The following is a 25283-nucleotide window of genomic DNA, read 5'->3' on the forward strand; positions in this document are numbered from 1 at the left end:
AAATATATTTTCAAAATCCCTGATTGATACTTTTCCAGAACTTTGTGCCAGACTTGTTGACTTCATGATTCTGGTTGTTTAATTATGTTCTCTAAAATTCCTGGCCTTATCACATGACACTCCAATTGCAGAAAGGTGAACTCCATTAAACTATTTAGGTAACTTCTAATGGCAACACCTTGCTTATATGATTTATATGTTTCACAGGCATAATGAATCTGCTTTTCAATTGTAAAGCTTATGCATATATATATATATATATATATATATATATATATATATATATATATATATATATATATATATATATATATATATATATATATGTGTGTGTGTGTGTGTGTGTGTAAATACTTATAGAAACCGTTGTCAGATGGCACACGGGTACTTCTTGATGCTCAATGGTGTTGAAAAAATGGCTATAGTTAAAAGCCTTTTCTTTGCTCAGTTTCAGAATATTAATATTTCAGATCTGTATCCTACCTGACATAAATACTGGATGCCGCTTTAATAGCTGCCTCCTAGTCGACTGTTTGGGAGTTTATCATGGTGAAAGCTTGCCTGGACGATTCTAGAAAGGTAAGGTAAAAGGGGATTAAGGAGAGGTTAAAATCATCTACTGGGGCTGTTGGAGGGGGATATTAAATATTGATTTATCCCGGTGTAACGACCGAGCCAGAGAGTGGGGCTAAGTGCTGCTTACAAATGGATCAATTCATCTTTTAATACAAAGTGTGTCCGAGGAGCACAATACGGATGAGCTTCATCCTTCTCTCTCCTTCTCTCTCCTTCTCGATCTTTTTCTTCTGTCCTCTGTCATCTTTTTTCATCTCTACATATTCACTTACTTCATCATCTCTCTCTCTCTCTCTCTCTCTCTCTCTCTCTCTCTCTCTCTCACTCTCTTTCCCTCTCTCTCTTTCTTTTTCACACACACTGTTCTCAGCACTGTTCTCAAGGTACTCATGTAAAATATTCATGCTTTAGCGAACCTTGCTTGTTTTATTATTTTTATTTTGTTTGTCCCTTTTTTCGCAGAGAGGAGAAAAGCTTTTATAATCACTCTGATGATTTATGTTTTCTCAAATATTTATTAAAATGGAGTATTGTCTAAATAGGGCTGTTGGGTCTCTGTATTATTTATCATGCTTTTATCAAGAATGTTTTTTATTAATTTATTTTTTTGAGATTTCCATCTTCAGAAGAACTCAGTTCTCTTTCAGTTTTCTAGGAGCGAGGTAAAAGTCTTAAGTCCTCGGCAGCCCCGGATATTAAAGTTTGTTATTTCCATTGCTAATGAAGCCCCCTCTGACAGTCGATGCTATAGAGGATGGCAGATGCTGAGGAACTAAAATGTATTCCTCTGCTGACGTTTCCCAAACTGTAATCAGAAAGGTGAAAGGCCAGTGTATTAACCTATTGAGCGTCAGCAGCTTCCAGCCCCTTCCTCTGCTCCTCTGCATTATTGATGAGCTGGAACATTCACTGTCCTTCTTTCCCAGTGCAGAGGGCTCCTTGAACAGTCAAAAATGGAGCTCCTCAAAATCTTCTCCAGCTACCTTTTGGATTCAGAAGCCAATGTGCACCGCATTTCCTTCTGTGTACATTTCGAGGTCTATTCAGGGCGGCCCTTACAAAGGCCAGAAAGTGTAATCTTCTCTACTCGGCAGCCCCGGAACCAATTTTCTGCTCCTTTTTCTGCTGTTGGAAATTGCCAGTCATGGAGTTTTTTTTGCCACATAAGTAAATCGTGCTATAGATGGATTCGGCCCTCCAAAATTTCCACAAAAATTTGATTATCTTCAAACCCGTTGCCAGTAAGTTTCTTTGTTGAGCATTGTTACAGTAATGCTTTAAGATCAGGAGGTGCAAAACCTCAGTTTGCCGATTTTAGTGCTTATGTACAGTACATCATGAACTCTCTGGGTTTATTCGGTAAGAAATCACCAAACTTTACTGGACCTTAACTGTCCTGAACATAAACTGGGAACCCCTTGCTAGTCTGAATGTTCCAGAGATTCAAAATACATGCTTTTTATACAAAACTGTGGTTTTGAGTGTGTAGAAAAAGACACATGGCCTGGGATCAGAAACAGTTTTTGTCTTTACTCTACTGATCTCTGGATTTTTACACCAAGGTGTGACAGGTTAGCAACAACATGGCTTTTGTTTAAAACCTAAATGCTACAGATCTGACCACAACAGGCCTCACTAGGTCATTTATAGGCCTCTATATTGGGTAAGAGCCTCTAGTAAAAAAAAAAACAACTAACAAAAAATAATCCGTATTCCTGATCACAAGGTCTTGATGGTCTCCTGAAGTCAAACCATTATTGTAAATAATAATGTGATAAGTAAAGAAGACGCAAGGTTGCTCTTAACAGATCCTCGAGGACTCAGTGAACATTTCAGGGTCATTTAGAGCTCAGAGCTCATATAAAAAAAGCCAAAACAAATGATCTCAACGCAGCACGGAATGAAAGCATTCTTATAGCAGGATGGCCGAGAAATAAAATGGATCATTTCCCCGTGGAAGTTGAAAGGTCACTTGTTGTGGTTGAAGTTGTTTTTTTAGTTCTCGCTCAATAAACGAGACAAAGTTGTCAGCCGGGTGCACAATTATGGTATGGCTGAGGAATCTGCTGCTCCGAATAGAAAGCAAGCTGGAAAGTGAAAGCTCATATTGGCATTATGCCACAGCTGGGGTTTTCTGTCCTTGTCTGACGTGCTGCTACACTTCTGCTGCTTGATTAGAGTGACTGAGCAGCTCCTCTCCGATTCTCTGACAGGCCAAGGGATAAAAAAACTGGATGCTAAGGAAAAAACTTCGCTGGAGGATCGTAGGCCTTCTTTTGTGAAGAAAGGCCGAGAGACCGCATGAAAGCTCACCACACAAGCGTATGTAGGCGCTTAAGGCCAGATGAAATAGAGAGCGAGCGACTACTGGGAAGCCGTGCTGTTATAAATAACCCTATGATTGGTTACATGAGGATGGAAAACAGATGAGAGGCTAAAACGGATGGCAAAACGCCGCTATAGGACCACCACAAGCTTTCAAGGAAGCTGAAAGCTACAACTTGCTGCATGCGTTCCCTCGGCACTCCTTTACCACGGACCTTACAAAGCCACCCATTATCCTGCGCTCAGCTTGTGGAGGCAATAACACGTGCATTCTCTGCTTTCAGCACCAAGGCGTGGACATGATGCGTACAGATTTGTGCCAAGTTATTACACACTTTCCTTGTGTGTGTGTGTGTGTGTGTGTGTGTGTGTGTGTGCTTGTCTTTTTTGTCTGTCATAATATTAGTCTTATGCACCTGGGAAAGAATAAAACTAAACGGTTAACTGTGCACCTGTACAGCTCATGAACAAATTAAGCTTTGGAGAAGCAGAGATAAAAGTTGTTGTTTTTTTAAACACACAGATGTGGACGTTTACACTGATAGAAGCCAAGGACTGAGATTGTTTTGTACTCATGTATGGGTCTGACTGCAGAAAAAAAAACTAACTCCAGAGCCACATGCTCTGAGCCAGACCTATTTATACCGGAGAAAAGCATCACATTTATAAGTAGAGGCGAGCCACCAGCACAACACGACTCCTCCGGCACATGTTCTGTGGCCAACCTGATTAAAGCTCTTGCTACAGCGATGACACGGTGCTCCTGGCCCCTTTCCAGATGTTCCCCAAGTTCCAGCTGCCCATTATTTCATCGTGCCACCGTTTTACTGTTAAAAAAACTAAATGTTGGGGTGAAGAGGGAAGGAGCAGAGATTATTGTGGGTGACTGTATTTCAGTTTTTTTTTTTCCACTTCATCCTTGGAGCATGCGGCTACAATTTTAGATGTGGGATGGAAGCACTGCAAGCTGAGCGCATTTTGAGGGAAAATGGGAAAACGCCAGCCGTGTGCCAGAGAGGTCGTGGTTAAGATAGGAGGGGCGCTAAGTGCACCGCAACGTCTTTTTCTTTTTCTTTTTCTTTTCCTTTTTCTCGCTTATTCTTCTTTTCTCCTTGTTTGGGCTTTCTTCTTGCCTCTCCTTACTTTTTTTGTTGTTTTGTTTTTGGATGGAGTTGCTGCCTTCTTGCTGGTGTAAGGTACATTATAAATATCCTTTAGAGCTCACAGTCCTTCAGATAGGCAGGACAGGAGCGTCCCAGGATACTGCGCATCCTTTATTGCTCTTCAGTCGCCGGAGTGATCAGTAAAAATTTAACGACACCATAAAATAATAAAAATGCCATTAATTTATCACACTGCTTGATGCAGATGGTAGTAAAGTTACGATGAGTTAAGTTTGCCGAGAGTTTCTTTTTACCCCTCTTTAAAAAAAAAAAGAAAAGAAAAGATGTACATATAAACGAGCTGCAATTTTTCCTAATGCTGTGACATAAATTATAGCAGTGATAACCAATAAGTATATAAAACCCAGTGTGTAAAATTTAATGGAAATGCAGCTTGCTCATGCGGCACACATTTATTCTAATGTTCGTCTGCACTGTTCTGTACTGGAGCATTCGCTCAATTGCATTCTATTTAACGCATCCTAATCAGACCGTGGACTCAAAGCAAGCTGCAGTCCGGCAAAATCTCAAACTCCAGTTATGTGCTTAATTGGAGGAAAAATACGGAGGTGTGGAAATAAAGACGGAATCCCTCCTCGTGGGCAATTGCTCCCTGTTGACTTGTTCTTTTAATTATATCTCCACACGGCGAGGAGAAAAAACTTTAAAGCGCCGCCAGTTATTAATGAAACTCCGTGATGGATGGATGGGTCTTGTTCTTTTTTTTTCCCTCTCTCTTTTTCTTTTTCCATCTCAGGTCCTACAAGATGCTTAATGATCATGAGTTTATAAAAGGCCTTGATTGATCAGAGAGGGCAGCTGAGCACGAGGGAAGGGAAGAAGCGGCTAATTTATTACACACCCCCTTCCAACACACACACGCACAAACACTTGCGTCGTCACCGAACCCTTTTCCAGCAGCCAGACTATCCATGGTACATCACCCGTTCCTCATCCGGCTAATCGCACATCCGTCAATTTGTCATCGGGGACTGCGTGCTCTTTTCATTAAGCGCAATAATGTGGCCTGGGTGATGAATACAGTGGCGTAGGAGGCTTCACACGGAGCGAAGCCGCTCTATCTTATCTTCACAAAGCGGCCCGGGTCCCCAGCGGGAACCGCCTGCGTATATCATAATTAGAAAACACTTAAAGTAAGCAAAGCGCAGTCAAGACAGGCAGTTCTTAATGACAGCTCATAAGCAGGTAGTGGTTAATTGTACATCAGAATCACTCGAATGGCCATAAATAATGATTGTTCCCTCAAGCGCGATGGGAAATTGCTGTACTTCCTTCTCTCTCTCTCACTCTCTCTGTCTCTGTCTTGGTGTCTCACTGATTCACGCTTCCTTTTTTGAGTGATGGTTTCGGAATAAATAACGACGGGAAAACCAGTATTTGCGTTGACGCTTTGAGAGTTTAATTGAAGCAATCTTTCTTATCTCTCTTCGAGCTCCAGTGTGTGGACAAAAGACAGTCTGCTTCTGCAAGCTTCTTCTTCTGTACTCTACATTCCAAAGGATATATACTGTGTGTGTGTGTGTGTGTGTGTGTGTGTGTGTGTGTGTGTGTGTGTGTGTGTGTGTGTGAAATATATATTCTTTTGAGCACCCTGTGGTCACTCTTCACACCCAGCTAATTGGGATATTATTATTTATGTGCCAATTTGTTTTTCAATTTTGTGACAAAACGACCTCATTCTAAGAGCTCGGGTACTGCAGAAATATTATAGAGAATCAAATTTGATATAAAATGATTTGCAATTATCGTGCATTTTTAGCCATATGTTGTTATAGTAGCATACAGAGAAAAATTATAATCAAAACCAAATCATAATCATTTATTTTTCTAAATATTGTTTTGTTTCCAATTTTTTTGTGTCGTGGGAGTTAATATTTCTATTTAATGCAATTCTATTTTATATATTTAAGTGTAAATGTAAAAAAAAAAAAAGATAAAGTTTATATTAGATTTGTTGTCCTGAGAAAACAAAAGACAGTGCTCATAGTCTGTGGTACAGATACAAAAACAGTGTTGGAAGTCTGGGTTACATATTGGACAGATCCTAAAAATTTGACATGACTGAATGAGTCATGTTTGTATGAGTGTCCGTTTGTATGTGCGTGCCATTGTCTCACCTGTGGAATAAAAAAAAATGAACAGAAATGAGAATGAGAACATGAAAGACAAAAGGGACGTGATTAGCATGGCTGTCTATCTTTTCGTTTTTTTTAGAGGGAGAGATCATTTTGAGTCAAAGTGTCATGTGTTTAGAGTGAAGACTGCGTTAATGCTCGTGAAGTGAAAACAGCACTCCCAGGCAGAACTAGGTCATTTCACAATGGGCCTGAACGGCTCTCGGCCTTCTTCCTCTGCATAATACATTAAGCGTAATGTGCGGCCACTATTCAGCTGGGGCCTCCCGGAAAACTGGTATTTTACTCAGTCAGCGAGCGCGGACATGACATTTAATATTGTTTGCTGGGCGCGTGAATGACAGGGTTTCATTGTGTGTTAGAGTATGACATGACGCCGAGTTTAATCGGAGCAGAAAGTGACATGACAAAAGGGAAAACACGGTGCGTTCTTTAAAGCGCACGTTCTGAATAAATGATAGGCAGGGAGCTCAGGATGCCAGGCAGCAAAGATTACAGAGAGGAGAAAAAGGGGAGGGAAAAAAGAAAAAGGAAAAATGAAGAAAAAAGAAGCGCTTTGCTAGCGTTCCTGATCCCATTGTGCACTTTTGCTATATAGTTTTTAAAACCTTTGAAAGCCGTGAATAACATGAATGCGTCAAACCCCCACATCACCTGATGTCTTTTATATTCTTCCTATTTATTTTAGAGACAGAAATCATGTTTGATTATATATACTGCATATATATATATATATATATATATATATATATATATATATATATATATATATATATATATATATACACACACACACACACACACACAGTATATATGTAGAGATAAATTGATTTGTGTGTGTTTGTGTGTAACACAGGAACGAGTCCACTTTGAAAGTTTGGGACATCATTTGGGAAAACTGGGAGAGGATGGGAAGATTGGACAGAGGGTAATTGACCTGACCAGGCCGGAGGATCTTGATGGTAAGTTTTCTTCTAACACCTCTTTAAAATTCCTTTATCCTTCACTTTCGAAATTCATAAGACCATGGTAATGACCATTCTTATATCATTTTATGTGACTGATCAAGCTTTGTTTGTTTATCAAATTTCGGAACAGAAATAATACAGGAAACTCCAGTGATTTTTCTAAATAAATAAATAAATAAACCAATCAATCACATTCACTGAGTCATTGTGGTTGATAGGAACATTGAGGAGCTGAGCATCTGATATTTTCTTTAAGCTTAAGAAATGGCCTCTTTCCCATTGTCTTTGCTACCAGTTGCACAGTATAATATTATTATTAAGAAAATAATGACATCACAATTTTGATTTTTTTTCCTTTATATGAAACAGGTTAGTTCCTGTTTCGCTTACATTACAGCGGCTACAAATATCCGTTCAATCATCACTCTTTTTTTATTCCTCTCACATAAAGTGATAAACAGCAGCTTGTTATGCAAATTACACAGAAATTTCAGAAAACATAATGTTACAATGCATCTGGTTATTACAAAAGTTTGACATTAAAGAGACTTCTTTCATAAAGAAATATTTTTAGGATTTGATCAATGTCATTAACGTCTTCTCTTGGTGAAGCATCCTCTGGATCCTATCAAACATGTTGGAAAGGTGTCTAGTGTTTTTTAGTGGAATTTCTCTTTAATAAGACAGATCTGGGTCTGTGTGTATGCGTGTGTGTGTGTGCGTGTGTGTGCGCGTGTGCGTGCGTGCATATGTGTGTGTGTTGATGGCAGTCTCCAGCTCTAGTTTTTTTTTTGAAGGCGTTCACAGTTAGGTGTTTAGAGGACAGCCTGGAGGACAAAGCAGGCCCTTCTCTGTCTGAGCCACAGGACGTCTGATTGCACTTGCTCGACAAAGCGTCATTCACCTTTGTGGTCCTCAAACATCAATATTTCGAACAGTTTCCATGGCAGTGTAGAAATGAAGCACACAGGAATTACTGTTTAAGATCAGATTTTGAGAACAAGACAAATCTTAATTTTTTTCGGAGAGATGGACTTGAAGAACAATTTAAAGAATGTGCAGTTACACCAAAGTCTGTCCTGATCATTCTCTCCTGGATTTTGATGTGAAATCAATCATCAGAAACAGAATCTGAATACTTTATTGATTCCACAGGGAAATTGCTAGGTTGCAGTTACTCACAGTACAAGTAAAGTAAAATACACTACAAAATAATAAAACATAAGAAATTCAAAATAAAATATACATATTTTATTATACATTAAGTATACTTGCGGTTATGATTTTATTTATTTCATTCTATACCTATCAAAAAAATATTGGTTAATGTGCAATTAGGCAAACATTTTTTTGGGGGGGGAAAATATGATAATTGTTATTATTAATTAATTAGTCTTAATTTATAAAAAAATACTTTGTGTATTTGATACATATTTGTGTATTTGATACAAACTCCAATGTAGAAAATAAAACATAATTTTCCACAATTATTAAATTTAATATAAAGAAAAAATGCATAAAAAATATAATGTTTTTTTTTATTGTAGAAACGTGATATTCTTTGTGTGGTGTCTTTAGAATAGAACCTATCCTATTTACATGTTTGCAGTAACTTTGTGCTTATATACACTGGTATTTTGGAAATAAATGGATATTCAGTCTCTGGAGTTTCAAATGTGCTTCCTGAAACCCAGAATTGGTTAGGTTCAACTGTCTCTGTCATTCTGTGTGTGTGTGTGTGTGTGTGTGTGTGTGTGTGTGTGTGTGTGTGTGTGTGTGTGTGTGTGTGTGTGTACTCCAAATACTCCAAAATACAAAACTTCATATACTAACCCACCTAAAAACACCTAAATTATATTATATGTTCTTTTAAAATAATTCTGTACATATAATTTTTTAGGAACATATTTGTGTATTTAATACAAACTACATGGTAGAAAAAAAAACACACAGAAAACAGGTAACTGATGTGCTTTCTGTGTCCACACCAGAGGAAACACAAACTGTTTTGTCCCGATAAATGGCACATTTTTCAAAATGCAGGGAGTTTGTGTACTTTGGTGTTAGTTTTCTGAAACTTTTTAGTGAACCAATGCAAACAAACAAATTCCTTTCCTCCTCTGTGAAAAAGGGAAAATAAAGAATGTAAGCTTAGTGTTGGGCTTCATGATAATGATGATGATGATGATGATGCGGAGGAGGAGAAAGAGGATGAGGAGGAAAAGGAAAGGGTGTTTGTGAATGCGTGTGTGTGTGTGTATGTATGTGTGTAAACTTAACGGTCACTTCATTAATTGATGTTGTTTAGTGGCAGCTCTTGAACTTCAGGTTGTCGAGGAGGACTTTCCGTCTTTCCGAGAAGAGGAAAATTACAGAGCGATAAAGCCAAGCTTTTCAGAGAAGGGTTAGTTTTGCAGAGGTGTAAAAGCAAACCTGTGTCTTTGCCGTAATGCCCGAAAGTGCCGGGTTACTAAAAATAATATTTGCCTAGCTCATGGGCGAGCGAATTAACAAGCCGCCAAAGACGAGCAGAGAATACAGAGCTGACTGGAAAATAGCCTGGTCTGGAAATAGATTTAAATTTCCTTCATTAAGCCCAAAAAAAAAAAAAAAAGAAAAGAAGAAAAAAGAAAGGAGCCACATGCGTCGGCTCGCGGCAGAGTCGTTAGGTCTTTTTAAGCTCAGATGAAAAACATTAACAAATACCACAACGGGTTTCAGCGTGAGTCTGTTGTTCACTTACACATGGCGGCAGAGAGAGAACTCGCGTCACATTGCTCTAAACGTACGCTCTGAAACAAAACAAGTGGCATGTGAGACGGCACGGCAGGAAAGCAGGAAACCGCCGAAATCCAAACCCACAGTTTTTGTGATCGTATCGCTACATTGCAAACGAGCGACTGGTTTGAGGTGGAAACTTCCAGCTAAGGGCGACATTGTTTTAATTATTTACTTCATTAATGCACGCGTTCTAATATTGTTTCCATAGTAACAGGTTATTTTACTGCAGGCGGGTGAAAGAAAGGGTGTTAATGTTAATTTGTAAGGAGACGTTTATGTAATGGTTGTTATATATATATATATATATATATATATATATATATATATATATATATATATATATATATATATAGAAGTCTCCGGTTTCAGAATTTTGTAACAGTTTTTTTTCTGCATTCTGCATAAAGAGACAGTGAGGGAACGAGTGCTTGTAGCTGCCAGAACATGTGAGAGTAACATCAAACACTAAATTTCATTATAAATGGATCAATATATACTGTCAATATTTAATAAATTGTTAAAAGAAATGTTAGTAAATCGTAAAGGTTAAAGGTCAGTTTTGAGAATATACAGTACATATTTGTGTGTGTGAGAGTTTGAATTATGTCAATGATCTCTGGGCGTGGTTTTAACCGAGGTCGAGGCTGTAAGCTGCGTGTCCTCTTTTATAAAACTCTCACACAGATGTGAAACGATGTGAAATCGTGAAAAGAAATGTAACACAGTGAAACATGCAGGACGCTAAGAACAGGAGCAGGAAACAGGTCTGGACATGACAAGCTCTCATCCCTGTGCAATCGCTGTCTCACACACACACACACACACACACACACACACACACACACACACACACACACAATTCATATAAACACAATGCACCCATATACATACACATACACACTACAAAGACTGCACACACATAAACAAAAAGATGCACACACACACACACACAATAGATATACACACAATGCACACGTATATACACAAACACACAACCAAATGTCAAACATGCATCCAGGAGATGATGAGAAAGTGAAAAACAGTTAGAGGCATCTTGGGATTGATTATTGTGTTTATAATTGTGATTGTGGTTTAAAGAGAATGTGAGCTGTGTGTGTGTGAGAGATAGAGAAGACTTGACTTTTTTGTTGTCTATGACCTGCACATCGAGTCCAAGCTTGCTGAAGACTTGTGTGTTTTCTCTCTATCTCTCTCTCTATATCTCTCGCTCAGAATTTTATTTCGTTTAAATAGATTTGTTACAAAAACATTTATAGTATTAATATAAAATTGCTTCTCTTAGTTCTCTGCATCTCCCCCTCTCTCTCTTTCTCTTTCTCAGTAAATGACAGAATGAGGCATTCCTCTCCCCTCCTCTCCTCCCCTGACTCACCCCAGGGGTTCTCCCTTGTTGCCATCCCTGTGCCAACATCTATATTTATTTACACACTCGCACACCTAACTAGTTAATTCTTCAAAATGCTGTGCAGGAATCAGAGAGAAATCAATTAATGCTCATTTGTAAACGTGGGAGGTGTGCCGCTTTGCTTTTATTAAACAAGCACCACAATGAGGAGTGGAAAAAAATGCTGCATCCCGGCTGTGCGGTGAAGCTCTGTCTCCTCCCCTGCCTCTAATGAAACCTGTCTCACTTTTTTTTTTTTTATGAATCAGGTTTAAAATAAAATAATTTAATACATATAAAAATAAAAAAAAACAAGTAACATCTGACTACACTAGATAGATAGATAGATAGATAGATAGATAGATAGATAGATAGATAGATAGATAGATAGATAGATAGATAGATAGATTGATTGATTGATTGATTGATTGATCTTAAGATTTGGTATTTGGTTTTTTAACATCTCATTTCACATTTAGTCCCCATTTGCTGTTATAATAATCACTCTTCTTCACTACACTTTGGACTTACGGAACTTGTGCTCTTTCAGCCAAAAGGGTTTAGTGAATTGAGGTACTGATGTATAGGGTGAAGAGGCCTGGGGTTTAGGTCTCGTAGTACAAGTGAAGAGAAAAATTATCGCTCCCACACCCAAAGACGTCCTATACATTTGTGACTTGTGACAATACATATGACTAGAAAGATCCGATATTTTGTCCAGACAGACAGGCAGATATATATTTAAATAATATTTACTATGAATAATTTAACTATATTTTTAATATCCAATGGAGATCAGATTGCGTGATTTTGGGATCCACTCGTGTCTGTAAGCAAGATCAACAGTGTATGAACACACAGACACACTTTTTTATTTTAAAAACTTTAACCTCAGTCTGTAAAAATCTGAGAAACACCAACAGCAAAAAAAAAATACTGCCTCATCGTTCGGTGTTCACCTCTGCCCATATTGACACACACGCTGGTGTATAAATTGATGAATCAGTGTCAGTGCTGCTGTAATGGCATTGGAGGGCGAGCTATAAATCAGAGTCGGCCATCTTCCCTCCCAATCACCCATATGGAGAGATCCTGAGCTTAAGGATGAAGTGTATGTGCATATGTGTGTGTGTGTGTGTGTGTGTTCGAGGCACGCTGGGTTTTGGCGGGGTAATGAATGCCTTCATCCTGCCCCGGCAGTCAGCAGATTGCCCTGCGTTGATGGATCCTGTCAGCCCGCTGCGGCATGCTACATTTCATTGCACAATAAACATGGCTGTCAAAACCAAACAAAATGAAATCAATTTATCCTGAGCGCAGAGTGCACGCTAAATGAAATTAATGTAGTGTGGGGAAGTGAGTGTATTATCCCTCATGGCCACGCTACATGGCCAGCTGGGGGGAGGATTTCTATCCTTCTTTTATCTGTTCCGGGTTGTAGTGTGTCAGAATACAAGGTAAGCACATGTTTTTGGGATAGGCCGACAGAGAAAGAGAGAGGGAAAGAGAGAGAATGATAGATGAAGAGTGAGAGGTGGACATACAGATGAAGAAAGAGAAAAGGAGATGTAGTGAAAGATAAAGACAGAGATAAAGAGAGACACATACAAAAAGAAAGACTAAGAAAAAAGAGAAAAATACAAAGTGAGAGGTGGACAGTGATGGAAAAATAGAAATAAAGTGAGAGATAGAAAAAGAGATAGAAAGGATAGAGATGAAAAGCTATGGAGAAAGACATACATAAACAAAAAGAAATAGAAAAGAGTAAATAAAAGACAGTGAGAGACCAACAGAGTGATCTAGAAAGAGAGGAGATAGACACTGAAAGCAACAGATTAAGTGAGAGACAGACAGAAACAAGAGAGAAAAAAGGATGAAGTCAGAGGTTGAGATAAACAGAAACAGTTATAAATTCAAATAAAGTAAGAGACAGACAGAAAAGAGCTGGAAAAACCGAGAAAGACACACAGAAAACGTGCTAGAGAAAATAAATATAAAGTGCTTTGGAGAATTGAGGTTCTTGTAGCAAGTTGTCCCAGAATTTGACCCTTCATCCTTATCTTAATCATTCTCCTCATCTTTTCCCTCATTCTTGTTCTTCTCCTCAGCCTCATCTTTACCTGTCCTCATCCTTGCTCATATCCTTCTCCTCATTCTGATTTTCCTCCTCATCCTCATCCTCGTCTTGTCTGTCACCTTCTTCCTCATCTTCCTCCTTGTTACCCTCCGCATACGCCTCCTCGTTCTCATCCTCCACCTCTAAGATTTTAATTGATGTGTCCCTTCTTTTATTTCTAAAAAGATCAATCAAATACCATTGGTGGCATTTTTCTCTGCTCCTCCTTGTACACTCTTTTGGGTTGTTTGACACTGAAGATTGCATTTCAGTATCTCTATGCACTAATTAAAAATCTCTGTTTTTGTGTTTGTTTGTTTATTTTTTTTTATTTTTGTTCAGAGCTCAGTCACAGGTAACGCACGCCAAGCATCGCAGGACACGCAAGCGCCTAGTGAACACACATCACATGTGGAGGATGAAATATTCATGCCTCATTCTGAGCTTTCTTTTTCCAGTTTTTTCTAATCATTAAAGATGTATTGGAGCATATGGGAAGCCCTTTTTTGGGGTTTGTTTTATTTTTCAGGCCTTGTTTATCAACATGTTTTTTTTTTGTTGTTGTTTAAATATTCATACAACTTTTATTTAATTCTTTCACATCTTACATATAAAAGGAAGCGAGAGCATGTGAAATCTTTTCCGTCTTGCTGTAAGAACCCGGGGCTTGATGATGTTGAGTGGCCTGATTGAGAGGCTGAATGCTTAGACACACACTCTCACACACAAACTGTGTGAAATGATTGGGTGCTTGGGCCATCGATGAATATTTAACAAGAATATATGTGAAGGTTTCTTTTCTTCTGGAAATTAGCAGAACTCGCAAAAAAAAAATGTTCAGTCCATGGTGACAGCCATATGACTGAAGTGTTTGTAAAATGTTGTGTGTGTGTGTGTGTGTGTATATAGAGAATGCTCCAACTCCTTTCCTCTAGCCCTGCGAAGTTGATTAATGTCATTTTGGCGTTCACTTTGTCCTTCTTCTTACTCTGGTGTTTCCAGGGAGTAAGAAGTGGAATGGTTCTGTCGATAAACCACACTCATATTATTTTTGGCCAACAGGAGGCGCCAGCACCACTGAGGCCCGGGTGTTCAGAGAATCGCGGGGACGGAACCCCAATGAGCCGCACATCAAGCGACCCATGAATGCCTTCATGGTGTGGGCCAAGGATGAGCGGCGCAAAATTCTGCAGGCTTTCCCAGATATGCACAACTCCAATATCAGCAAAATTCTAGGTGAGTTTCAGAAACATTTTTGCGTGACAGTTTTAATGCCCTAATCACTGATCTGCTGATTTAGGCTAAAAGCATATTTCTCTAATCAAATCTTTCTGTATGCTATGAATGTTCTGAAGCTTGGGTCACCTACAGAAAGACTCTCTATTTTATTTATTTGCTTATATTTAGAGATGCATAAAACACCAGAAGAAGATATTTCATTTTCAGGCTCATGACTTTCTTATGCATGTTCTTTTTGTTATTTTAACAAAACTATACTCAACAAAAGTTTGTGGACACCTGATCGTAAGATTAGTATGTGCTTTCTCACCATCCCATGCCATATTTATTCCCCATTTGCTGATGTAATAACCTCCACTCTTCTTCAAGTTCCACTAGATTTCGAATTTGTGCTCATTCATCCACAAGCGTGCTAATAAAGTCAGGTACTAATGTAGAGGGGAGACAGCCTGGGGTGTAGTCAGCATTCCAATTCATCCCAAAAGTGTTCATTTTACTCAAAATCTTCCAATCCTATCCATGTAAACCATATCGTCAATGAGCTGGCTTTTTGCCCAGTGGATTTGTCATACTGGAACAGTTTTTTTATCTCCTAGTTCAATTGAATGGAGCATTTAAAGCTACTGCTTTAAATATAAAGATGTCCTATTGAATAGTGTGCCTCCAACCTTTTGATAACAGTTTGGGGAAGAAACACAAATGGCTGAAAATTTCAGTTGCCCCTATAGTTTTGTTTATTTAGTGTAGCTTTAAAGTTCAATTGTTCTTTAACACAGGTGGTGTCTTTTCACTTATGTCTATGTTTCAATTTATATTTATATAATTTATATTGATAGAGTGTCAAAAGTTGACAGCTCACTCAAGCACCATCATCAACGTCCCTTGTCAAAACTTTAAATAAATAAAACTTACAAAAAAATCAGCTGCCATTTTTATTTTTCACTAGATATAAAAACCTCACTCCACTTCCTGCCCTCTAAAAAAAAAAAATTTTACAAGGTCTGATTTTTGTTGTTGTTGTTTGATAAACCAGTACATATGTATTAAATTATGACATGATATAAGACCCACCCAGTGGACAGCCTAGTCATAAAAATATATACATAATATAAAATAAATAAGGGATATTGGCCTCCATCTTTAATCATTCCACTTTAATTATTTAAATATTCTGCTGTTCAGAACTGAGGGACGGTGATGAATGCGTGTGGGGTGAAGAATAAACATTAAGCATTCACGACACAATGAAAGTCTGTTGATAGAAACAAAAATGAGTGGATTTTACACAAGCCACTAAACATGTCTCCTGTTTAAGACAGCGAACCAGAAAGCCAGTGTAGATTATAAATTCAGAGTGCAAGAGCTACATATATACATATATATATATATATATATATATATATATATATATATATATATATATATATATATATATATATATACAGTATATACCCTACATTTCTTTTTTAAAGATTATAACTTTTAACATTATTAATGCATTTATGAAATTAGTAAAAATTAATACAAATAAATAAGCATTTGTTAGTCAAACAAAAATGATGATTAATTAATTTGGATTAATTTAGGTCATAAAGGAGTATTAATAATTAACTAATTAAGTTTGATAGATAGGTTTGAAATTAGGTTTAAAATAAAATAATTTAATGCATATAAAAAAAACCAGGTAACATCTGATTACACTAGATGATAGATAGATAGATAGATAGATAGATAGATAGATAGATAGATAGATAGATAGATAGATAGATAGATAGATAGATAGATAGAAAGTGAAACATATTGTCTGTATACCTGTTCTATTTAGATCCATGTACGGTACCTGATTGGTGGTGTCATGTTCACACTGACTGCGAGTCAGAAACCTCGGCATTGTGGCCACTGTTGGAGTGGCTCAATCAGATGGATTTAGGAGCCGTCACACAGCCCTGGTGTTTGTCATGAAAAATGACGGGGCTAAATGGGTCTCGTCCCACAGTGCTGAGAGTCAATACATCACCGTTACTAAAAGTCCCGTCAGCCAAAGGGACACGTTGAAGGCTGGAGATATTTACAAGGCCTGTTGTTTCCGCTAATGCAGCACTCTGGAACAAAGCTGCCTTTAGCAAGCAGCTCACCTCGCATCGGCACGACCTGATTCCAGCAGGGAGGTGTATTAAAGCTGGGATGAAAGCAGAAATAGGAAAAGGGCTAAAAAGTACTGTTGATATTGGTATCCTGGATTGTTTCTTGTATAAATAGTGAATTATGTTTAATGCTATAATGATCTATTATCATCCTATTATTATTATCTGTATTACAGTTCTAATATTCATCAAGCATAAATTGTAACCTTTGCATTATTGTTTTTGCTCTTTAATGTATATAATTTTATGACCTACTGGTAATTTTGGTTGATCTTGGATGACACCAATTTCTTCTATATTTTAGACTATGAGATAAAAGAATAAAATAAAATTTTTTCTCTTTATCCAGGCTCTCGCTGGAAGGCCATGTCCAACCAGGAAAAGCAGCCGTACTACGAAGAACAGGCTCGTCTGAGCAAAATCCACCTAGAGAAGTACCCCAACTACAAGTACAAGCCTCGGCCCAAGCGCACGTGCATCATTGATGGCAAGAAGCTGCGCATTGGCGAGTACAAGCAGATGATGCGCTCGCGGAGGCAGGAAATGCGGCAGTTCTTCACGGTAGGGTAAGTACGAAAACAAATAACTTTACGTTTGATGTTCATCAAACAACTCCAAATCATTCACCTTTGTGAAAGGAGTCTCTAATTTAGTTAAAGGTAAAACTAGGACATGAAGTTTTTTCACACATTTTCAGGACAGACAAGTTCCTCACAGCATTGTTTTTCCATATGAAACTTAAGATCGGGAAAAAATACGAAAATATTCTGATCATAATACAAATAACTGACATGATTACAGTACAATAAAATGAAGTCTAAAGATTTCAAGATTCGTCTTGAGATTTGTAATTTATTACATGTGGTCAGTGTGAGATATCCGGCACTGTGGAGAAAAAAAAAAATCAGGTCGTTTAACATCAACGCCTGCCTCATTTTTTTTCACAATTGTTCCCAAAGCTGTTCACTCGTAACTGAATGGAGATCTATTTCACAGCTGCTGACTGCGAACACTAGCTCAGGGCAGAGCCATGACTCCAGCACCAAAGACGTGCTAAAATATGTGAAAATCTAAGGAGAGACGCCAGTAACGTCAGCTGAAAGAGATTTCCTTTAACAAATTCTTGTTTCCCCCAAATCATGTTCTACTAATTTAATTTTTATCTTATTTTATAGCACACATTTCTGACCTACTCTATCTTTTATTAGTGTCAACTATAAATGCCTAATATACAGAAACTGTACAAATTTCTATTTCCTTAAAATCTTGCATTATTAATCAGCATTTTAGTCGCAGTGATCAGGAGGGAACATACCTCTCTGTGGCATGCTGTTACAGCATCAGCTACTTCCTGTAGTTAGTTATAAACACTTGCTCCTTAAGCGGCTTCTATTATTTTCTCTCTCTTGAAGTTAAAAAGACAAAATAATGTTGCAAAGAAGCGTTAACTCCTCTGTCCTGATGATGTCAGAAAAGTTACAGACCGATCCAAAGTTCTGACTATGGTTTTTGCATTCAAAATGATAATGAACATATTGAGCATCCACTGCATAAATCCAAGCAAATTAGTGTTTACTTTAGAATGTTTTATTCTAATATTCTACTTTGTATATTATTTATATATTGTATATTTCCGTGACTTGTTTCTTTTAACTTCCTGTGTGTCTTCCTGTCTCAGGCAGCAACCCCAGACTCAGCTCCCGATCAGCAGTAGTGCAGGTGTCGTCTATCCCGGAGCCATCAGCATGACCTCGGACTGCTCAAGCAACTCTGCCAGCCCTGAGCCCACTGTGCCTGTCATCCAGAGCACCTTTGGCATGAAGCTGGAGCCCAACGTGCCCAGCGTGGTCCCCAATGAGCCGGTCAACGGTGAGGACGACATGGACATGTATGAGGACTTCGAGGATGAACCCAAATCGGACTACAGCAGCGAGAACGAAGTGCAGGAGCCTGTCAGTGCCAATTGAGGATTTCTTTTATTCATAGTGGACAGATGGGGTACTGAAGGAAGAGGAGAAAAAAAAAACAGACAAACAAAAAAAACTACTATAAATTAAAAAAAGGAGCAAGAAAAAAAAAAAAAAAAAACTTGTTTCTGATAATATATCCCATAGGAGCCTGCATGCACGTGTGGCTCCCGGCTTCATCGGCTTTTTGGTCTTAAATGTTTCTTCGAGTGTGAAGCAGTTTGATTGTTTTTATTATTATTATTTTTTCTTTTTTTATTCTTATTTGATCATGGATGTGTACACAAACTGACTTGTAAAGTTACAGAGGGCCGGACTTGAAACACAATTATAGCTCTCACAGTCTTACATATTTTAGTTGTTATTATTATTATTTTTTTTTTTAGATCACTGTTTTATGACGGGGTTCTGTATTTCTCTCAGGTATGCTGTGCCAGCCAACAGCGTGTGAATGTTTTTTTTTTTTTTTTTTTTTTTTGGTTTGAGCTATTTCGAAGATAGCAGAACAACAAAAAAAAAATTTACAATTTATGACGAAACACAAAACTGCCCCTTCTTTAAAACCATCTTATCTTATCTTACATTATTTTATCTTAATGCTCGTCTTATTATACTTATTATATAAAAATTTCCAAATCCAGGTCCAACCACGTACAAACGTAATCTTAGATCTCCGAGTCTTAAAGAGAAGACCTCACGAGTCTTAGACAATCTTTTGGAATTTTATCGCAAAAGAAAAAATACCTTTCCCTCTTCTTCAGGCACTCAGGAATTTTAGGCAGTGTTAGAGATGCTGGATTTTATTAAGTTGATCTGAAAGTCCTTGTTGATGTCCAGGAGGTCCAGTGCAGTGATCACGCAGCATGTCTCGCCCTTCGCTTCAGTCTTACAACCACCACGTTCTTAATCATAGAGATTGGCCGGCATGCCAAAGCGGGGGCCAAAGGCATCCAATCTGTGAAATTAAAATGGCAGCAAAAGGCAGCTTCAGTGGCATTACAATCACAAAATTGCTGTTCTACAATACATGCTGGCTTTTTTTTTTTTTTTTTTTTACAGCATAGCAGTAAGTCCTTAAGGGCTTTCTGTCATTACGAAGGCTGTTTTTTCTATGTTATAAACCGTAATTGACACGAGAAAGTCTTAAACTGGAGCGTAAAAAAAGTCTTAAAAGAAATGAGAAGTTTGTTTGGGACAGATAAGAGACTTATCTGAAGATAATAAATCTTTTACACAGGAACGCTGTCTAATTCTAGATTGTGATTGGTCAGAAGGTGTTGATTTATTTTCTATAACAGCAGTTCTGACACTAGCGCAGGTTTATATCAATATGCTCGTTCTGACAGATTATCCGAATGGAAAAAATTAAAGGTGTGACCTTTACTATAAGCTCCTGACACTGGAATTTCTCAGTGCTTAAAAAGTAGTTTTTTTTTTTTTATTATTAACTTTAAATGCTTTGTGAGGGAACGAGTTTTTATAGCTGCTATAACGTAAGTGATAATCTTGTTTCATGGCCTTTCATATTGTAAATATAATTGGCTAAAAAGGACAGTTATTTAATGAATTATAGAACACCTTAGGATGAGCGGTTGTGGAAAATAAACTACTTATAAGTCCGAAGTCTTTCACATCACCTGGTACCTCGAGAGGCTGCCATCTGGACCAGGAACTTGTACTCCAGACTCGAACTTAGACTTGGACGGTCCATCAGCCGGCATGGAAAACAATATGGACGGGAGGGAGTCGATCGTTGATTGTGCTCATTCCATCAAAGTATAGCCGAAATCCATGAGGTGCTGCAGAGCAGATGGAACAAGTAGATCAAGCTGTGGGAGATTATTAAAATGACTGACGAGTCTGTATCATCTGAAACACACCATTATTAATGCATGAGGCTCGCTATTTTCCTCCTGCCCTTGAACCTGCCTTTTTTATTTATTTTTTATTTCCATTAGCAACACGGCAATTACTGGTGGGCCGATAAGCTGCTGGTCACTGCAATGCCTCTCAAGGTCGTAAATATAACAAAATTAAGTAATTAATTTGAAAAAAAAATATATATATCGTCTTTAAGCGCTTATTTACTTTCATTCGAGTGTTTAAAATTTCTATGAAACCCCTAAAAATAGAGAAGCATTTACATTAAGTCTTAGGAGTCTCTGAAGCACTTCTGTAGTAAAAAAAAAAAAAGTGTATTATTATTATAATGTTTTTTGCTTTATTCATTTGCTTGTAGTGATTTTTCCCTAATTTAATTAGTTATTTTTCCTTTTTTTTGGTTTTGGTTTTCAATAGATGGCTTTTTTTTTAACTCTCATATCTGTTTGCTGGTAGATTGACTTGTACATTTTTTGTACAGATTTTCTTGACCAGGCCAAACTGATTTTCTAGGCTGGCGGTAGACAAAAAGACTGTTGTCAGGACTGAAACTTGATCATGCTTGTGTAATAGGGGGAAAAGGTTTTTTTTTAAAGAGAGAGAAAGAGAGAAGACTTCGGTCACACACAGCGTTTCATAAGTGTTACAAGCACTGGATATATAAATGGTATTTTTTATCGATTCTGACTAATGTGAAGCCGTCGTGCGAGAAAAAAAAAATCAACACGAACAAAAGTGACCTGTTTGGACATACCAGATTTGAGTCATAGATTTTTTTTGTTTGTTTTGTGTGTGTGTGTGTGCGTGTGTTTTTTTTTTTTTTTTGTTAATTTATGCAAAGACATATGATTAATGAATACTTTTGTTTTTAAAAAGCTCCAGTGCTGCCTAAGGGAGATAAAGAGCAGTAAGCTCGACCGAAGACTCAAGAAACTGAGATCAGCCGAGACACACGCCGGACTTTTTTCGATCGTGCATCTTTTAAACGCTCATGTTCGTTTTTTGTGTTTGTATATTGTATTTGAAACCTATATAGTGCATATAGACTTTTATTGTATTTATTAGCCATTGTTGGCTATAAAACTTGTCAGTAGAATTTAAATAAAAAGGACAATCAGAAAAGAAAATACAGTGACGCTAAATTGGAACCCAAAATTTTCTTTTTTTTTTTTTTTATACATCTCATTCTCTTTTTCTTTAAAACTGATTGTAAATATAACATAGAAAAATAGAATTCTATTTTTGTTCATGGATACTGACTGAAGTATAAGTTATATGTTTGATGTATGTTATGTTGTTTCTTTTTTTCCCTTTTGGTGTTTGTGTGTATGTTGGTCAATCATTCTTTAGACAAAAAAGAAAAAGAAAAAAGAAGATTCAAACCTAGACAAGTCACTGTACCTCATGTAGATGCTGAACTCCTTGTCCTTCTTGATCAGACAGTATTGGATACGACTCATGCGAAACGAAGAACCTCGCTCAGATTTGTTTTTCACGTCAAAACGTTTAAACACATTCAAATCTAAATTTGGGTTGTCACACGAGATCCACAGCGAGGTTCTCACTAAGCTCAGTCCATGGGGATGAACAAATATTTATTATTTTTTTATGCTGAATAACACAAACACATTCTTTGCATTTTTTTGTATGTCTTTGTAGAATTTCTTTTTTTCTTTTTTTTCCTATTTTCAGCGTTTCAGCAGCTGCAGTCCATTTTGTGTTCAATTTGTTCTGATCACTGCCATTTTTTAATGCAAATTAGATACAACTGAAGACAAGATGCGTATGCTGTTTATACTTCTCTTACTGTAATTCTTGTGTTATTTCATTCATTAGACTTTAATGATGTATATTGTGAGATTTTTTTCTGTTGCTAATTTAATCAGCACAATTCACTGACATGCTGGACTGAAATGCTAGCTGCTGTTCAGAAAATTACTCCATTTTTTCCCCCCTTTTTTTCTTTCTTTTTTTGCTGTCAGGGACAAATTATTGTCATTGCAATGGTACTTTCTAGTTTCTAGTCTCTCAAGCAACACTGTGCGTGGCTCATGGAATGGCCAGGCCGCTCTCAATTTGAATCCCGCTGGCAGCCTGATACTTTGATTTGTTTTTTGTCCTTTTTTTTTTGTCATGCATATAGAAACCGGTTTTCCCTCGGCAGGTATACCTGGCCAGGTATTGTTCGGGGGGCATTAGAGATATAGAACTAGTGTGCTGCTTTAAGAAAAAACAAAAACAAAATAAAAAAAAACAAACAAAACAAAAAACAAGTAATTAAGTCTAAAAATATGTAAATAGTTTATCATATCTTGTACAGTCCAGTGTAAAGTTTTTAATTGAACTTAAAGGTTGCCATCACACGCGTGTTCATGTTTTTTTTTTTTCTTTATACAGTACAAAACAGAATGAAAGATGGCAGTTTGCTATAAGGGTATTATTGTTTTAAAATCATCATAATAAAAAAGACAAAAAAGGTACTAAAATATTTTCTGCTTGGCTTCAGTATGTAATAAACCAGCAATTTATTGTTTTTTTTTTCCTTCCATGTGCAGTATTGACGTGAGGTAAACTAAATTAATTCTACAGTCGTATGTTCCAGAGACAAGTCTTCTCTCTGTAATGGTAGTATTAATATAAATAAAATAATCCAGAAGAGTGATGCATTTTGGTTTATTTAGGCACCTTAGTGGATTGTACAATTCTCTAGGTCGCTCTCCACACAGGAGGCGTTTTTTTTGTTGTTGTTTCTTTGTTTGTTTGTTTGTTTGTTTTGACATAAAGTTGTAAAGTAATGACATTTCTACAGTATACTCAATACATTTGATGTACAATGGCAGACGAGGGAGTTTCTGTTTGTTTTAGCTCATTTACCTCAAGAGTATCCTCTTTTTTGTTTCATAAAAACCGTACAACACACATTGATACACACACGCACACAAACACACGCACCCATACAACCAGAAAATCGTCTCACCATCACTCCATCTTTTGTACTGCTGTTGACACTTACAAATTAAAGAGACATTTTGTTTTAAACATGTTGTGGTAATTATTCTTTCAAAGCAGCTTATTTGTAATTGTGAAGAACCAATTATATATTTTTCTATATTAAACCCACCAAGCTTGGTGCACGTTACATAGTTTTAATACACAAAACAGAGGTAAATCGGTAGCTAAGTGGTTAAGAACTTTTGATCAGTGAGTTCAACTACGAGCACCACCAAGCTCCCACTGCTGGGCTCTTAGTCCTCAACTTCTCAGTTGTGTAAAATAGATGTGCTGCTGTCTGCCAATTTGCCTTAATGTAAAGGAATAACAGTCAGACATGAAGCAGAGTACATTGAAAATGGTGTAACCAAGCCACAGACTTACACTATGATCCCTTTCCACCATAAACAAGTTAAATCTGTGGGGCTTGCGATGCAATACAAACCTCACTATTGTTCTTGTGCATACAAACCACAATATTCACCATTTAGCTCAGTAAGGTCAATTGGAAGTTTCTACAATAGCTGTCTCACACTGTATAAAACTATAACTGTATGTTACCATAATTTCAAAGGCAGCACATTCATTTAGAATAATGATTAATTTGACCAAACATACTGTATCTGTGTGTTCAATGCTTTGAGCCCACACCTTCCTTCCAGGTATTTATAATCTGGTATTCATACTGACCTTGGTGTAAATGTACAACCACAATTCCCCAAATGTACAAACCCAAAAATTGGAACACTGTTTAAAATATATATATTAAAAAATAATACAGACTGCAATGATTTGCAAATCTCAAAAATCCCAATTCTATTCAAAATAAAACAACAAAAACATATCAAATTTAACCTGAGAATATATACCATTTTATGGAATAAATATGGTCGCACGTTTTTTAAAACCTGTTGCAACCATTAAATACAAAATTATTTAATGGTTGCAACAGGTTTTAAAAAAAGTTGGGAGAGGGACATGTTTACCACGGAGAAGCATAATGTCTTCTGTTCGAAAACATGTTGGAACTAAGGAGACCAGTTTCTTAAGTTTTGGGAGAGAAATGTTGTCCCATATGTGTCTGTGTCAGGGTATGGACCATGAGTTGGACGCGGAAGTAACTCTATCATGTTTATTTAGAACACACACACACACACACACACACACACACACACACACACACACACAGGTCATGTAGAGTTACGAACCGAATAACAAATAGAATCCACAGAATGTAAGTAATATACGGTACAAAAGCAAACCACGAGAGGATAGTAATCCATGGGAGGAGAGTAATCCACAGAATTCGGTAATCTACGGAACTAAGGTAATCCTAGGAACCAGCGGGGAAGGCTGGTAGTCTTGAGCTAGGTCGGTGTCATTGAGTAGGTCCGACACTAGTGATGTCGAAAAGGGGGCTTATATAGGGAATCGGTAATGAGAGACATGAGAGGCAGATGGGTCCCTGACATTACCCCCCCAGGGATGGCACCTGACTCCCCAAAACCACCCACACCAGGTGGGCCAGGGGACTCCGAGGAAGTCCCCGGTAACCTTCGAAGGTCGAAGGC

The 25283-nt window shown here is 37.5% G+C and overlaps 1 protein-coding gene across 8 annotated transcripts in view; it reads left to right on the forward strand.

The window, feature by feature from the left end:
- The window catches only part of sox6 (SRY-box transcription factor 6), a 167811-nt gene extending 144051 nt beyond the window's left edge, over window positions 1-23760 (forward strand). For all 8 annotated transcript variants that reach the window (XM_046857350.1, XM_046857351.1, XM_046857349.1 and 5 more), the window contains 4 exons: window positions 7077-7182; window positions 14553-14726; window positions 17223-17439; window positions 18552-23760. In XM_046857350.1, coding sequence (XP_046713306.1) covers window positions 7077-7182; window positions 14553-14726; window positions 17223-17439; window positions 18552-18840 — 786 coding nt within the window. In that variant the 3' untranslated portion in view covers window positions 18841-23760. The remainder of the gene's footprint in view (window positions 1-7076; window positions 7183-14552; window positions 14727-17222; window positions 17440-18551) is intronic.
- The last annotated feature ends 1523 nt before the right edge of the window (window positions 23761-25283 follow it).

This window comes from Silurus meridionalis, chromosome 9 (genome assembly GCF_014805685.1).
Source record: "Silurus meridionalis isolate SWU-2019-XX chromosome 9, ASM1480568v1, whole genome shotgun sequence".
Classification (NCBI taxonomy): Eukaryota; Metazoa; Chordata; class Actinopteri; order Siluriformes; family Siluridae; genus Silurus; species Silurus meridionalis.